At 50.9% G+C, this 17,669-nt stretch overlaps 1 protein-coding gene across 1 annotated transcript; it reads right to left on the reverse strand.

Annotated features, from left to right (window-relative positions):
- Positions 1-10,726: 10,726 nt before the first annotated feature.
- LOC149918349 (maestro heat-like repeat-containing protein family member 6) lies at positions 10,727-16,380 on the reverse strand. Its single transcript, XM_090137593.1, is given in 15 exon segments — positions 10,727-11,224; positions 11,317-11,349; positions 11,352-11,409; positions 11,412-11,597; positions 11,779-11,934; positions 12,557-12,733; positions 12,962-13,099; positions 13,254-13,434; positions 13,531-13,668; positions 13,752-13,930; positions 14,694-14,843; positions 15,064-15,173; positions 15,257-15,437; positions 15,589-15,693; positions 15,965-16,380. Coding segments are annotated over 15 exon segments (2,244 nt in total). The 5' UTR covers positions 16,049-16,380; the 3' UTR covers positions 10,727-10,856.
- Positions 16,381-17,669: the final 1,289 nt, after the last annotated feature.

The following is a 17,669-nucleotide window of genomic DNA, read 5'->3' on the forward strand; positions in this document are numbered from 1 at the left end:
GTCCGATATGCCGAGCAGACCCTCCTTTTAGAGAAATCTGCTTTTCTTCCTACATGGTACTGGGTTTGTGGGCACCGTATGGGGCTCAACTTTCTCGAAGAGGAAGAAGAGTGCTCTGGGAAAAGCTAACTGTGCTCACTGGGACGGCTTTAAACTAGGTGTGAAGGGGGACAAGGAGGATAGTGAGCCTTCCCCTGGTGGAAGGCATAAAAATATTAGTGGGACAGGGTGCTGGCAGGGGCCATAATGGACCTCCTGCCTTGAGAGGTATTGGCAACACTGCAGAACATACAAAATTCTATGATAATAAGGCAGTAACTGCTGGAGCAACAGGAGAAGGCAATGGGGAAATTCAGGAGAAATACCTAAAAGGAATGAAGGAGTTATTCTTTAAAGAAGTGACAAGAGCAGCTGCTAAGGTAATTAATGACTTTTTTGCCACAGCCTTTTCTGATGAGCGCTCAGCACACAGCCCTTAAAATACTGGTTCACAGTAAGGGGATTAGAGAAGAAACATCCTTCCCATGTAAACAAAGATCAGGTTCAGGATCACCTGAGGAATCTGAACATCGACAAGACTATGAGTCCTGATGAGATGAGATGCACTCATCAGAACAGGCTGAGGTAAAAATTTTTTTAGTACCTCAGCCTTCTCCTTATCTGCTGTTACCATCTTGCCTGTGTCACTCTTTCGGGGGGGTACACCCTCTTGGACTCACCTTTTCTGGTTGAGATACCCGTAGAAGATTCATTTCAAATACATATTTTTATTTTTATTTTATTTTTATTTTTTGTGATTTATTTATTAAATTTATTGCTCCATGGCATTTATTCAGATTTAGCAAGGCCATCCAATGATTTCATGTAAAGCCAAACATTCTGAGAATTGTGCTTTCTTTTCAAATGAAGAAAAACCACTTACATGTACATGTAAAATTTGAGAGAACTAATCAGCAATACCACTTGTAGGTGAGGAAACAGTCTGATTAAAGCAGGGGAGCACACTGAAGAGATGTGAGACTAGGCACTTTAAAAATTTAGAATACAAATTTTTGCCAAATATTTAGTTAATAAAAAACCTCAGCACTGGGCGTGGAGATCCTCACTTCTAAACTTGTCTTAGCCACAGAACCTCTCTCTTTTGCCACTTCAAGCTTTACATTTTCTTGCTTTGCATTTCAAATGTTAAAATAATCAATATTTAAAATATAGTTTATATGATGGATCTGATCCCTAAAAATTGATTTCAAATAATCAATAAGAGCCAAATAGAACTTTGTCTCAGGTTTTGGAAATACATACAATGATAACATGGCTATCTAGATGCACAGAAACAGAACTGAGGAAAAAAAAGATATTACAAAACAACATTCTCTTTTTTAAAATGTTTTAACTAAAACTAAAATGTTTTAAGTAAACTATTCACTTAATTTGCAGAATTTTTAGACTAGCTTATTTAAAGCACTGCAGGTTATGTGGGGAATATATTCTGTCATAACACTGTAGCTCATAGTTTCCTAAATTTCCAAATTAAGTGAAAACCTGATGGCATAGAGATTACTTACAGATTGTGATCATGGTCAAAACGGATTTAGCTTGGGGAAAAGTAATTTGTTTCCAAACAAATAACATGAGATGGAGAGAAACAAACACAGAGAGCATAGAGCCTATGTTACTGCCTGCTTTTCAGGCCTACGCCACCCCTCCATTTCTGACCCTTCTAACTGTCTCAGAGCTGATCGTCTCTGCTGACCTTTCCTCCTCACACCTTTCCCTGCTTCAGCACAGGCTCTCCAGAACAGCACAATGAACTCTGCTGGATGCACCTCCTCCCCGAGCTACTTGCAGGATTGTTTCTCACTCTTTTCCTCTTAATGCCAGGCAGCATTTTGGACTTCCAAGCTTTCTTCATCCCAAGGCACTTGCCCATGGTTGAGGGGCCTGACTGCACCCTGTGGTGGGGTCAGTGGAGCCAGCTGAACCAGCTGTGTCTGGCACAAAGCAGCTACACCTCACTTCTCACAGCACTGTGGCAATCTGTGCTTGCTGCTTCCTCAGCACCTGAATTTGGTACACTCACTCAAAAGTATACTTGCTTTTCTAGGGCGTACATTATTCCCTCACCTAAAATCTAAGAAATGACTGTACTATGTTGTTATGTTGTTGCTAGCTTCTCCCCCACTCCAGCTCTCTCTCTCTCTTTTTTTTTAAAAAAAAAACTAATAGATGGAAAACAATTCCTAAAAGATTCAAGTTTATTTATTTGCAACAGAATTTTCCTAAACTTAATTTTACACTGTATTATAAATCTTAGAATATTTAACATTTAGTCAATTGGTAACTAGTTATTTACAAGTCATTTGTTAATTTATGCAGCATGAGGTATCTGATTTATCTGATTCTGGTATGTCTTTTGTTGCCGCTCTCTCTGCATCATTCGTTTTCCACCCCATAAGATGCTGCTTTGCCAGCGAAACCGACCCCTAACCAGGTCGGGGCCAAATGCTCACACAGACCCCAAGTATAGGTGAAGCAAAATGGCGTTTATTAAAATGTAGCAGGCACTTAAATATTCTCGTCCCGCTTTGTCTACACCCCTTGCATACACGCTGTCCTATTATGGGACAGCACCTGGCAAGCCCTGAGCATAGGGAACCTGACCCCGTCACACACCGTCTCCTCGCCACGCCTACTACATCTCCCCCTCCCTATGCTCAGTAATATCCCGTAACAGCGCGAACGCAAACGCTACAATTGTTCCCGATACCTGTGATACTCTATACTCTATGCATTGGTCCATAAGCTACTACATAATCCTTAGCAAGCAATTCTGAAAGCACATAATCACACACGGCAGAATAGCGGCAATACACACAATTACTAAGAGTGCTAATACTATGCCCTTAACGATCTTCGCAATCCAACTCCCGAAGTTGCCAAACGTCTTCTTGAACCAGTCTCCGATGGGGTCGTCGTCCACCTGGATCCTCTCCGTATGGTCTCGCAGGGCTTTCAGCGCTTTATGGATGGATACGCTGTGGTCGCTAAGATTGAAGCAACACATTCCTTCTAGGTCTTCACATTCATGCCCCTGTGCCAGGAGCAAGAAGTAGATGGCTGCTTTGTTTTGCAGCACCGCATGCCGAATGCTGTTTGTGTCCTCTAGCATCGCATTCAATACTAATGTTGTTAAATTCGCCTGCTTAACTGACCAACATGCTAGGCGTTCTATCTGAGCCAAGCTCTGTGCTGCAGCAACCCCAGGGTCGTTCAGAGATTTTATCAAACATGCCGTTTGGCTAGCTAGATCGGTGTTGTTACGGCAGCTGGAATGGTTTGTAGTGTACCTCGCAAAGGCTTCTAACGTGTATTGAGGGATGCCCATTAGGCAAGTGCAAAAGAGTGAGGTTGCCGATTGCAAGCTAAAGCAAAAGTCGTTTTGGCTCGTCTTATTTACCTAAGTAACCCATAAATTCCCTGACAGTGACAAAAGGTGAATTCCCTCGCTCCCTGTGATAAAGCAATAACCACCACACACACTAAACATAGCATTTGCCTGTTAGAAACGCGTTTTCTCGTTGGCAGCAACGGTTGAGTTTCCTCCACGCTTCTCCCGGCCTTCTTTTGGGGTTCCTGGGCTGTCTCCTTCTTCGGCGTTCACAGGAGCCATACCTGCAAAACTCAGAGTCCCTCGTTACTGTTCTCTTTCATCAGATCTGGTTTGACCTTTCTCGCCGGGATCCACATGACACTTCCCGTATTGACATGTTTTACAGCAGCATACCCTCTACCCCATACTAGAATCCTCCATCCTGGCTCCCATATTCCTGCCTCCGTTCTTATTTTGACTAGAGGGCCTTCCTCTAGAATTCTGGGTCGCCAGTGCTTTTCTACTGGTGCCCTGCTGGCATCCCCTCTTTCATAGTGATTTAAGGCAAACTGAGCTTTGGCCAGTATCTCTCCTTGTCTTGCTATTGGGATTCTGTCGTTATATCCCTCCCCCTCCCCAAGAACATAGATCTTTTCTTTGAGGAGGCGGTTGGCCTTTTCAACAATGGCCTGTCCTTGTGAGTTTCCCGGAATACCCGTAGTATGCTGAATTCCCCAGGCCTCTAACCAATTCTTGGTAGACCGTGATGTAAAACATGAGCCGTTGTCCGTTTTAATCTGCACTGGCAAGCCAAGGACCGCAATAGCTACAGCCCAGTGGGCCTGGGCCGAGGTAGAATTAGCTTTTCCGTGTTGGGTAGCCACGATCATCGTGGAGGCTGTGTCAACAGTAACTGCCAACCACGACCGAGGTGACATTCGCGGCTCCCACGTAAAGTCCGTCTGCCATATTTGCAGCAGCCCTAAGCCGCGGGGGTTGACCCCCGCCCCAATAGCAGGAGCTGAATTACAGTGAGGGCAGGCCTGCACCACATCCCTTGCAGCTGTAATGGAAATTCCACAGGCTCGAGCGAGTGCCCGGGCGCCTATGTGAAGCGTGGAGTGGAGGTCTCTGGCCTTCCGGATCGTCAGGACACGGGACCCTGCAGCCGCATCTGCGGCTGCGTTGCCCTCTGAAAAGAATCCTGGTACATCCGAATGACTTCTTACATGTAAAATTGCTATAGGCTCTACTCGGGTGCACAAAGCATCTTCTAAGATAAGCGCTGCTTCCGTACTAGGGATGCCTTCTTGGCCCATTTTCAAAGCGAGCTTAGCTGCAAAAGCAGAATCTGTGACTATGTTACAGGGAAGGGAGGGCCAATAAACAATCGCCATCGCAACAGCCCTGACCTCGAGCATCTGAACGCTGGCGCCCGGATCTGTGAAGATTATGGAATCCCAGCGACCATTTGTTTCCCACACTACTGCCCCTTGCCCCGTTGATGATGATGCATCGGTAAACAGGGTAGGCCCTTCCACGGGCGAGTCTTGCACCCTGCACCGTAACGACAGCTGCAATGGTCTCGCCAGTTCGAAAATAGGGGGCGAGTCCGCAAATGTGAGGGAAGCTGACGTCCCTTCCAAAGCAAGCAAGATGGGCTCTGGGAGCGGTAAAGAATCACGAAATGATGTAGGGAGATAGATAATAGAAGGTTCTTGTCCAAAGGTTCTGACAGCTGTATGACGGCACTTACGAAGAAGCCTAGCCAATATTTCCAGCCAGGAGGAGTACGCACGCGTGGGCTGAACGGAAAAATGCCACCACAATGGTTGCGGTTTGGCTCCCAAGTCATGGCCTATTACAGCAGCCGCCCCACTCTCGCATTTACAGGCAGCCACTTCCAGCTCCTTTCCAGGATCATATCGAGACAGAGCCGATTGACAACAGGATTCTGTTATTTCCTTCCATGCCTCTGCCATTTCGGGCGTGATGGAACGCGCCTCGTTCGGATCCGAGCCCTTAAGCTGCTCATAAAATGGCTGCATGAGGCGAGGAGGGATCCCCAGTGCCCCTCGAATCCATTGTAGGGCTCCTACTAGCTTCTGCACATCCCATAGCGTGCGTATCCGGGGTTTGATGTCAACCCCGACTGGGTGGACAGTTTTGTCTCCCAGCCGATATCCTAAAAACTGGACCCCCGATCCTCTCTGGATCTTTTCAGCAGAAATAGTGAAGCCGGCTGATGTCAGGAGCGTCACCACTTGGGCTTCTAATGACTGGAGCCCCGATGGGGTCGGGGATGATAGCAGCAGATCATCCATATAGTGCAGCAGGAGGAACTGCCTAGGGGACTGTCGGACCGGACTCAGAACTCTGTCAATCACTATCTGACAGATCGTGGGAGAGCACGCCATCCCTTGTGGGAGCACTCGCCAGTGATACCGACGAGCCGGGCCTTGGTTATTACGGACAGGAACCGTAAAGGCAAAAGCCTCCCTGTCTTGCTCAGCCAGGGGTATGGAGAAAAAGCAATCCTTCAAATCGATAACAACAACCCCCCAGCCTGCAGGCACGGCGGATAGTACGGGCGCACCCTGCTGAACTACACCAAAAGGCACTAACTGAGCGTTAACTGCGCGCAAGTTGTGCAGCAAGCGATAGGATCCTGACCGCTTCTTTATCACAAATACAGGAGTGTTCTATTGACTAAGAGAGGGTTCTATATGACCTAAGCGAAGCTCTTGCTATACTAATGCGTGAAGCGCTACAAGCTATTCTGTCGGTAAGGACCACTGATCCACCCAGACAGGTCACACTTCCTGTCTCCAGCGCAGTGGGATCGCATACTGCGCCGACAATTGGCAGATCGTGGCCCCCACTATAAATTGTTATGCCTGCTGCCACACTCCGCAGAAAGTTCCTCCCCAAGAGGGTTCCCGGCACCTGCGCCACTAACGGGGTAAGCAGAACAGGCCTTTCCAGGGAACCATCCCTGCTGATTACGATAATCTCAACCATCTGGGCGGACCTCCGGGTGGGCGTTGTTCCTCCCACTCCCGCTATCATCTGTGCCGCCCCTGTAGGCCATGTAGAGGGCCAATCGGATTCCGCAATAACCCGATGCGATAGAGAAAGCGCCCGTGTTTGTAGGGTTAACTATAAACGCAGCTGGATTCGCTAGGCCCTTTTCTTTCGCTTTCTCTTTAACTTTAGCCCAGTCAGTAACCAGGCCCCCCCCCGGCCGCGGGCTCCCCCCCCGGCCGCGGGCTCCCCCGCCCCGCTCCGCCCACCGCCCTATCGCGTTCTTCAAGGGGCGGTCCTGGCTGAGACGTTTTGTCCAAAGAAGGGCATAAAGACGGGGCAGGGTAAAGCGGGGGCGGAGCTGTCGGCTCACATGACTGACTCGGCGACTCCTTCTTCTCCGTCTCTCTGCCTCCGCTCTCTGCCGTCGCCGCCATCTTGGCCTCGTCGGATCTATGAGAAAGCAAAGACCCGCTCCCGGCAGCCCCCGTCACGCTCCGATCCTCCCCGAACCCTCCTTCTGCCTTTGCCGCTTTGAGAGCCTCAAGTATCAAGCCCCACGTTTTAAGCTCTGAGGCTTTTTGGTCGGACATGGCGCGCTGGCACAGCGCCGAAGTAAGCGAGTCCCACCTATTTGAATCGAGCACCTGTTGAGGGGAGTCCAGCTCACCCTCCTTTTCTAGCCGCGATAACACGGCCGCGATCTCCTTCTTAGAAGGAACGGTCTTACCGCAATAACTTTTACAGAAATGTAAAAATACCTTAATTTTAGTTACACACGCGACCTGCCGCCACCTCACAGGTTCCACCGCAGTGTGTCTTCCGTAGGCGACCTGCCGCCACCTCACAGGTTCCACCGCCTTACGGGCACGCCGGGCAGCTACTACTCACAGGGCAGATCACGTCGGGGTCACCACTTGTTGCCGCTCTCTCTGCATCATTCGTTTTCCACCCCATAAGATGCTGCTTTGCCAGCGAAACCGACCCCTAACCAGGTCGGGGCCAAATGCTCACACAGACCCCAAGTATAGGTGAAGCAAAATGGCGTTTATTAAAATGTAGCAGGCACTTAAATATTCTCGTCCCGCTTTGTCTACACCCCTTGCATACACGCTGTCCTATTATGGGACAGCACCTGGCAAGCCCTGAGCATAGGGAACCTGACCCCGTCACACACCGTCTCCTCGCCACGCCTACTACAGTCTTTCTTCTTATTATTAATTTCGGCAGTCAGGATTTTTTAAAAAAGGAAGTGGTGATATTTTGAGTCTAGCTTTGCTTTGTATCAGGCTGCTAGTTGTATCAATGAGTTGAGATGATAGCCTTTATGGACTGAATAAAGGAAAATTTAGATACCAACAGAGTGCATCTCTGCTATTAATGGTTTCATGTTTTCTTACTGGTGTAGAAGCAGGCAACGGAAATTTTAATATACAAAGTTAAAGGCCCAATGTTTGTTTTACATCACCTACTTGCTAGTTAAAAGGATCTAACAGCACAGAGGAGTGTGGTTTTCTTGCTATTCAAAGACCCAAATTCCCCAGGAAAGGATTGGTAAAAAATGGTGAATCTTGTGTATATTTTTCCATATATATAAAATGAATATCTCCCTTTTCCAGTAAGAACAGCTATTCTTATTATAACTAGCTTAATATTATAACTAGCTTAGTAATATGATCTTCACTATTAATACATTGCTATTCTTCAGTGAAGTTTATCCATTCTGTTAGAATTAGTGTAAGAAAAACTAAAATAGAGCTTGAGAGTACTTTGAAACCATGTTTACAAATGTTCAGAATACCTGCAGGAAACATCTTTACAGCGGTTTGATAAAACTTTGTAAATACATGTAATGCAATGGTACAAGCACCGGAGCCAGGAATGGTGGTTGGAAGTTTTCATTTTGTTGCTCGCATACTGTTTGAATTTAGACCTAACAACTCAATGTCTGTCTGTAAAAAGGAGATAATATCCATTATACCCTCAGAAGTCTGTTCTCAGTACAAATTTTTGTACTGATCCTTTAAAAATAAAAACAATAGATGCACTGTTTTTACATCTCTCTTAAAATATAAAATATAAGTAATTACTATTTATTTATTTATTAAAAGAGAGACTCACTGTCCAAATGAGAGCATTATGATAATCTAGTAAGAAGTTTAGTAGACACAGAACAGACTCCTATGAAACAGTTCAGTTAATGAGTTCTCAGTCAGGGTCATAGTGAAACATTTAGAAGGTTATTCACTCTTAATTTCAAAACTTATAGTAATGGAAGACAGAATTGACAAACACCCTACAGAAGATCATCCAATAGTTAATAATGTTTACTCTTTAAAATAGGCTTTATTTTCACCTAGGCTATATCTGTTTTGATCCTCTAGGAATTGGATCTCATTGTGCCTTTTGCTTTGTATTAAGGAATAGTTCAATGTTATGACATATGTTATGTACATCTCCTTTGCAAGTTCCTGGCAAATTATGATGAAACGGATACACTTGCAGAACATCAAAGTAATCACGTAATTAAGCCAAACTGGTGGTTTGTTTGGAACAGCTTGCAAAATGACAATGTGATCTAATTTGCAATATCTGTATAGGTATGGTTTTAAACGTGCTGGCATATTTTTTAATTAGATCTTCTTCCTCTGTCACTGGTGTAAAAAATCACAGTTGTTTAGCTTTGTTTATCTTTGCAGAAGCTTGCTTATGAATATAAATAACACATTTTATAGAAGAGAGAAAGAAAGGTAGAAAGAAAGTAGCAGTAGCACATCCTTCTTTTCATAAATTCTCTTAGTTAACTGAGTTTCACTGAAGGGAATGAATCAATGGTCCTTTATAAAGAAAAAATCAATTAGAAAGTCATTACATAAACGCTAGCTTTCAAAAAATAAAATTATATATTAAAGCCAATTAGACTGTATGTCAGAACTACGGTGAATTGCACTTGCATTGATGTATGCAAAATCATTAACGACCTCCATGTCCAAGAAATGTAGAGAGTGAAAAAGAACATGTTTTTAGACAACTGAATTTTCTTTTGCAAGCTATCTCAAGCAGCAGATGACTTCTCTGGGCTTTTTAAGAGGTTTACTTTGTCTGTCTCAAGTGTTACTGTTGTTACTGAAATTAGAACACTTGAGGCAACACATAAGACAACAGCCACTCCTGTGGCATCCAGGAGGGCTATAGGAAGAACAGGAATCCCAGTAGAGTCTTTCTCCCAATAGCTTGCTGTAGTCCTGGTGTGATTTGTGTTTAATGCCACACTGGAGAGGCAGATGGTGTTAAACATTGAGAAGGAGCACTACTGAGCATCTCACAGAAGAGCTGAAGTCCCCTCCTGTGGATGCAATGGGACAGTCAATCTTATTTATTTCCTTAATGACAGCAAATAGGCTAGCTAACTTTTCGTGTTTGGGTCTGCATCACAGAAGATTAATGTATCTCTCCCTGATGGGTTTGTTCTGAGCAATCAGAAGCAGAAGAAATCTCTCCCTGTAAGTCAGATGCTGTAGCTTGCAAAATTAAACATTCCGATACAGGTTGTCACATCATACCACTGCAAGGGATGGGGCATTTCAACTGTATCACAGTTTCAGGATGTTCTGAACTGTTAGGTTTCATGAGTGGAAGGCAGTGATATTAGAAGGCTGAAAACACTTCCATGGCTCAAACTGGCAAACGGAGTGTTGGAGGCTATGGCAGAACTAGAGGAATTCTCTTCAGTCCACCTGTGAGGGTGGAGAATGAGAATTGAGTGCAGGATTGTGGAGTCTTGACCTTGAGGTTCCAGGGGTGAAATGTGACTTTTCCCCTGGTCATTTGCCTTGTCTGCAAATGCTGTTTTATCCCGTTCCCTTTTGTGTTTTCTCTGGGCAGTCTTCTTTCTTTGTTTTGTCTTATTGCTGAGCTCTTAAAATGAGGAGCAGACTCTAACCTGAAAAGCTATTGTGCTTAGGTGTGGAAACTGCTCTTTGATGAGTGAACCTCAAGTAAATTGGAGCACAGCGTTGCAGTCCTTTCTTCTACCAAAAGATGGAGCAAACGAGCTACTGAACGGCCTGTGTGGCTAATAGGTTTGCTAAGCACTCAGGAACTGTTCTGCAAGGAAGGTTGGTTTTCTGTTTTCTGTTAAATCTTCATACATCTCATAATTTGTGCTAAAAGGAATGAGGCAGTTTGCTATACTGAATTGACCAGGCTGGATGGTAACAGATGGGTTGGTGAAAAAGGGGTTAATAAGGAGACTTGTGTGATCAGTTCTTTTTTCAATTATTTCCTCCACTTACATGTGAAAGGGATATTTTAGAATAATCCTTTCACCTCTTGCAGGAACAAGTATGCCTGTGCTGCTGATGATCTGAGCTTCTGCAAATACAGAGATTCTCATCAAGTCAGACAAATTTGCAGAGCTGAGCAGCGGGTAGGAGGAGATGCCGGGAGCTTTCCAGGGCGCTCAGCTGTCTGCCCACGAAGAGCACAACCTCCTCCATGCACTTCGGAGCCTGGAGAAGAGATGCCCCAAGTCTCCTCGTGGTGGACGTGGCCTCGTTTCCTGCAGGATCTTCAGTGTCTGAAGGGCCAGCGAGGAGACAGATGGACTGGGGTCTTGCTGCGCTTCCTGAAGTCCTGAGATAACAGAGGAACAGAGGCTCGTTGACAGCCGTGTACCCGCAGGGCGCCCAGCTCTCCCCTCCGGCAGGAGGGAGCAGGGGACAGGCACATCGCCTGCCGGCTGCCCCGACATCCCACTGCCTGGCTCACCTTGGTAGATGCACTCTCTCTCGGCCTGCTGCTGATCCCTCACATGCTGCCCTAAGAGCCCTATGAACGCACGGCCCTGTCAGCGACCCCAGCTGCTCCCTGGGTGCAGCGTGGAGGGCCAGGGACAGGGGAGGCTCAGTCTCGTGGCTCACCAATGAATTTCACAGCTTCCCGGCGCAGGGGTCCTGCGGGCTCCGTAGGTAGAGCAGGCTCTGGCCCAGGTAGTCCTGTGCCTCATTCTTCCTTGGCCAGCTGGAGAGGGAAGAGGGAAGAGTGCGGGGTCAGCGCAGGGTGGTCCCGACCCTGTCCTGGAGTGTGGGAATGTGCGTACCAGGCACTCGCTGATCTGCCAGAACTGCGCTGTCTGCACCAGGTGCTCCAGCCGCCTCCAGCACAGGAACAATGCGGCACTGAGGAGGGCTTTCTGGGAGGCCTGCCAAACAGATGAGATGGCACCGCAGCCCAAGCAGCAGCAAAGCCCGCATCCCCCAGAGCTCCTCCACAGGGAGGATGCAGGAGCAGGGGCTGATGCTGCCATGGGCTGCAATGCTCTTGGTGTTTGGGGGGCACCACGAGAGCAGCATTGCCCTCCGCCAAATGAACGCAATCCCCACCTTGGCCACACTGTCTTTCTCATCATGCAGCTGCAGATACAGCAGGGCCAAGTTCTTGCACACCTCCTTCTGCATCTTCCTCTTCCCTTGGCCCTCCACAAAGCTCAACATTTCCAAGAAGAGGTCGATGGAGAGCTGCCACACAGTGCTGGACGCCTGCAGAGGAGGAAGGAAGAAAGGAAGGATGTCAGTGTCAGCAGCTCCACCTCCATGGCAAGCAGGGCCATCACCATCAATGAAGTGGGGGCAGAATCTCTGAGCTGGGAGGCTGCAGGCAGATCACAAAATGACAGAATGGCCAAGGCTGGAAGGACCTCAAGGATCATGAATCTCCAACCCCCTTGCCACATGCAGGGCCACCAACTTCCACATCTAATAGTAGACCAGGCTGCCCAGGGCTCCATCCAGTCTGGTCTTGAACACCTCCAGCGACGGGGTATCCACAACCTCTCTGGGCAGCCTGTTCCAGCACCTCACCTCTCTCTCTGCAAAGAACTTCCCCCTGACATTCAACCTAAATCTTCCTTCTCTCAACTTAAAACCATTTCCCCTTGTCCTGTTATCTACCCTTTCAAAGAGTCGATATCCTGAGGATGGCTCCAGAACTGCTCTAAAGCATGCAAGCTCTGCCCTGCAGAAAGTCTGCCCAGGGGCATGCAGCGCCTGGAACTGAAGACCGGCCAGGAAGTCCCCTGGTGCGCTGTCACAGGGCAGCAGGAATGGGCACACTGGGCTCAAACCCACATCCTTCGTGTTCTGGGCTCCCTTCCATCCTTACGTCATTAAAGAGTACTGGGAGCTTGCTGGACAGCTCCAGAGCCATGAGGCTGATCTTAGCCCCATCCAGGAGCTGCAGCAGGGTGCTGAGTATTGGTAGGGCTATGGCACGGATCTTGCTGTCTGCGTCCTGCAGCTGCTCCATGATGCACAGCAGGAAGATGATCATTGGCCTTGCCTGTGGGAAAAACACGCCTTCCTCTAGGTTCAGATGCAAGCACAGTGAGGTCAAAACAGCTCCAGTGCCAGCCCTGAGGATAGCAGGCAGTGATGGGATAGGCAGAGAGCACCACCTCCTCACTGCCTGGAGAGGTGCTGAGCTGTAGGTGGTCCTGCTACAGCGCTGGGGCAGGTAGGCCCAGACCAACCTGCAGCACCTGTGGCATTCCCGGCCGCCCCTGCTCACCGTGTCCTGCCTCTTGCTGAGCTGCAGGATGCCCCTGAGCACCAGCTGCTGCATGCCCACGCTCTGGCTCTGCAGATAGGTGGTGAAGAGTTTCAAGATGTGGTGCAGCTCTGTGGTGATGTCCACGCACTCCAGCATCTGTAATACTCACGGCTCTTAGTGATGGATCCAACAGTCCGCTTGGGGAAAGACAGCAGGGCACAGCCAAGCCTGGACCCGAGGGAGGCAGCAGGGCTCATGCCAGCAGTGGCCTTGCAGCCTCAAGTTGGCTGCTTCTGCAGCTGTTGCTCACCTCAGTGAGGAAGACTATGGCCACCATCTCCCAGGAGTAGAAGCTGTTGCTGAGCAGCTCAACCAGCTGGTGGAAGATGGGGTCATGCAGAGCACCGGGCAGTTCCCTCATGGCCATGGCAGGGATAAGAAAGCACCATGAGCCCCGAGCCAGGGGGACACAGCTGTGGCTGTGCAGCCCTCTTACCAATTCCGCAGGGGCCACAGGCTGTAGTACTGTGGCAGCACTTTATCCAAGAACTGGGGACCCCCTGGCACCTCGAGGAAGGAGTTCTTACCTGGCCACCACCTGCACACCCTGGAGGTGGGTGACGGTGCTGAGGAGCGCGTCCCAGCCACCCTGCTCTTGGATGGCCTCCATCTGCCTCTGGAGGCCCACGCTGCAGAGCAGCACCTTCAAGGCCTGCACCGTGGACCTGCAGGTGGAGAAGGGTGCGAGTCACATTGGGAGCCCCAGCACCGGGTCCCTGGGTGCAGCGGGGGGACGGGGATGTGGCACCTGATGGGAGTGAGCTGGTGCTGCTGGTGCTCCTCCCAGAAGATCTCCACCTCCTGCTGCGTCAGCTTGGTGGTGAAGGACGCTTGCAGGAGGAGGGCCAGGAAGAGCTCTGGGAAGATGGCCTGGGCCTCCTTCAGGACCAGAGGCAGCTGGAGTATCTCAGGTAGGGTCCTTGCTGCCTGCAGAAAGAACCCGGATACGATTCTTGCCCCATTCCCCAGGTTTCTATTCCATCTCTACAACTGTAGGGATAGAGGAAGGGAGGGGGAGGGAGACCCCGAGAGCTCCAGGCAGGCCTATGGATGGATGTCAGGGCAGGGAGAAGGCTTGGGGGTGGACAGGGGAGGGGAGCGGGGACTCAGGCTCAGTTGAGTGAGTGAGGAACTTATGGCCAGGGCAAGGACACGTGGCCAGTCCTTGATGAATGGTGACGAGTGCTGCTGAGAGTGATTCATCAGCACTCGGAGCAACTCCTGCAGCGCCTTCTCTATGGCTGGGGGCTCTGAGAGCATTTCCCTCCACATGGTGACAGTGACCCTGCAGGTTCCCCAGGGCTGTCGTCATGGCTGCCCTCGCCTGGCTGATGGCCGTGGGGTGGAGAAGGGAAGGGAGAGGAGCCCTGACAGCTGTGGGCCCCATACCTGGTGCAGGTGGGGGAGCAGACCAGCAGGCTGCTAACCATCTCCTTTGGGAATTTGCTGGTCAGCACAAGCAGGGCCCTGCCCAGGCTTTTGAAAGCTGCCTTGTCTTTGATGGAAGGCAGGCTGTTGTAGATGGTCTTCATGATCTTTCTCCTGGAGGGGGACACAAGTGAGAATGGGATGGCACCAGAGCAGGGCCCTGCTGCCATCCCCGCTGCTGCCTGTCGGCTAAGCACGGTGCCAGTGCCAGGGATGGAGCAGAGCTCTGAGGGCTGGAGCTGTGGCAGTAGCAGGTTCCCACCTGCTGTGGAGGGAAGCAAGCCTCTGCTGCGAGCACATCTATCATGTGGGCAGCCAGATCGGTGCTGTGGAGGCTTGGCACTGTCATACTCTCGATGGTCATGAGTAAGACATTCACCCTTTTGGGGTACAGGAGGTATTTCAGAAGGACCTGTGGGAAGAAGGAGAGGAGGAATGACTCATCCCCTGCATGGCTGCTCAGCCGTGTCGGGGCCTCAGGAGAGCTGGGAGCAGGGGCCGGGCTGGGTGGCGCCGAAGATACGGAGTGTGAGGGCCCTACAGGCACCAGGGCTGCTTGGGGAAAGCGCCTGCACTCTTTCTGACACTGCAGGCCTGGGTTCTCCTGTGGGCTCAGGGTTTGCTCTTTGTACCTGAAAGATAGCAACGGCTCTGTTCTCAGGGGAAGCCTCGTGGTGGAGCAAAGCTAGCTGCCTCTCCCAGACCTGTGGCACCTTGGGCTCCTTGTGCTCCAGCGACAGTCCTAGAGAGGAGCGCACACAATGTGAGTGAGGGGCCTGGGCACCTGGAGGTCTGAGGGACCTAGCCCAAAGCAACTGCTCTCACTTGAGGTGGTGATGAAGGTGAAAAGCTGATGGACAGCCTTCATCGCCTCGTCTCTGGTCCTCTCATGCGTGGAGGTGCAGGAGAGGAGGAGGTGCCTGGCCAGCTTCCCCAGCACAGGGAAGCGTTGGTTCTCCTGGCACCTGTGCTGGAAGACGGCGGTTCCCGTGAAGCAGTAGCACAGCTGGGGAGAGAGGCAGCAGAGGCGCATGGCTGAGCGGGGCAGCAGGGCCCAGCCCAGGCTCTGTGCAAGCCTGGAGACAGGTGAGACAGGTGGGTTCCAGCTGGGGAGCAAGGACATGGTCCCCAGAGCTGTGCACACCAGAGCGCCCTACCTCTGGCAAGGAGCAGGTGTTGGTGAAGGCGAGCAGCCTGCCAGTGCACATCGCAGCCCTCTCCTCCACGGCCACCAGCTGGCCCATGGTGAAGGGCAGCAGGAGCTGTGGAGAGAAAAGCTGCCGGTGTGCCCCCAGGACAAGGCACTCGTCCTTCTGCTCGCTCCCCAGCTGCAGTGGGGGTGGGTGCTTGTGTCCCTGTCTTACTGCAGCCCCGCCGCCCTCCTGCTGCTCCTCACCCATCCCTCTGACCCCACAAGGGCCGGCCTCGGGCCAGCATCCTCTGCCTGTAGCAGGCCCTGGGGGGACCTTGCGTGGATCCCCCCTTCACAGCCTTGAACCGTCCCCACAAATCCCAGCTTTGCTACAGCCAGACCTCCAAGATGTTCTGCAGCTCCACGGGGACAGTGGTGCTGGCACTGCCCACTAGTCCCTGCAGCAGGCGGTGCAGGGCCTCCATGGTCTGCAAGAAGGACAGGGTGCAGGGCAGCCATCCTGGCAGCAGAGGGGCATCCCAGGTGGTGGTGTCCAGGAAGCATTCCCAGGGCTCAGCCCATACTCATCTCCATGCAGGATGCAGCATCCCAGTCTGTGTCATCCTCGTGGTGAGGGAGATGGAGGACAGTGCTGATGGAGGTGTGCAGGAGACTGTTCTTCTCCTTCTTGGGAAGCAGCCGTGCTCTGCTGCAAGGGGAGAGAGGGCAGAGGCATGATGCTCTGCTCAGGGCCCCCAGCTGGGACCAGTGCCACCACGTTGGCCAAAGCTGGGCTGGGGTGGTAACTCATGGTGGCGATGGCACTCATGGCCTGCTACCACAGCTCCACATCCAGGCACTCGGTGGGCTCCTCCTGCAGCAGCACCTGTGGGCACAGCAGGATGGGATGGGACGTTGCAGTGCGCCCTGCTTGGTGTGTAGAGCCAGGCATTCCATCCCAGCTCCCGGTGCTCCCCTTACTCAATGCACTGCACCACCTCCAACGCACAGGCACACAGGTGCTCATGAGCCTTGCTGTCCTTGAGGGCGGCTGTGCAAGCGGTGCGGATGCAGGTCAGAAAACTCAGCTTCTGTGCCTGTGCCTGAGACAGGGAGGGGAGTTACAGTGCCAGCATCAGGGGACCCTGGCACCCTCAGGGCACAGCTGGGCAGGGGCAGCCAGGGAAGCACAGGGTGCCCGCTACTTGGGGCTGCATGTGCAGCAGATGCGGATGCAGCTCAGGGGATCCTCCTCCTGCGGTGACAGGATGGAGGCAGAAGGATCCTCAGCTGAGCCCAATGGCCCTTGCAGGGGCTGCACCTCACACACCTCATAGGTGCACCACGGGGGTGCAGGATGCCCTAGGTCTCTCTGGCCATGCCTCTCGGGGTTGGCTTGGAGGTCTCTGTTCTATCTTGAAGCACAAGAGGGAACAGCGGCAAATGCGCCTGCTGTTCCAGCTCTGCCTTCAGGGGGACGAGTCCCACTGTAAGATGGCAGTGATGTCACCCCATTCTGCCCAGCTCCACCCAGAACCCCTCCTCTTGCCCTGGGCTTGCCCACAGCCCCGCAGCCATCGGGGCAGTTTTGTTCTGGAAGGAGCCCTCGACTTCACTGTGTGCATTTGCCCCAGCTGCGGCGCTGGGGTCTGGGAGTCCTTCTCAGGGCCCTTCAGCCCCACATCCCCCCCAGTAAAATTAAACTGTGTCACTGTTTCCACTGGGACAGAGTTGAGTTTTCCTTTTTGGCATCTGGTGCTCTCTTTTGGCTTTAGGAGAAAAACAAAGAGTGCTGATAACACAGCAGTGTCTCTAGCTGTTGCTGAGCAGTACTGCACTGAGCTGCAGGCGTTTCAGCTTCTCAGCTCGTCATGGTGTCCTGTGGGGAGGGGCTGAGGGGGCACCAGGAGCTGGGAGGGCACAGAACCGGGACAGCTTGTGGCAACTTATGCATGGGCTCCGTTGCTTGTGCAGGACAGAGACCTTTATCGTACATGCTCACAGCCTTTTATACCCCTGCAACAGCCCCTTGGATCTGTGAGTATTTACATCTGGCACAAGTAGCTGCTGAGCTTCTTTACTCATCCCAAGGTGTTTTGGATATCA

The sequence above is a fragment of the Phasianus colchicus genome, chromosome 3 (assembly GCF_987193195.1).
Source record: "Phasianus colchicus chromosome 3, bPhaCol1.hap1.1, whole genome shotgun sequence".
In the NCBI taxonomy this organism is placed as follows: Eukaryota; Metazoa; Chordata; class Aves; order Galliformes; family Phasianidae; genus Phasianus; species Phasianus colchicus.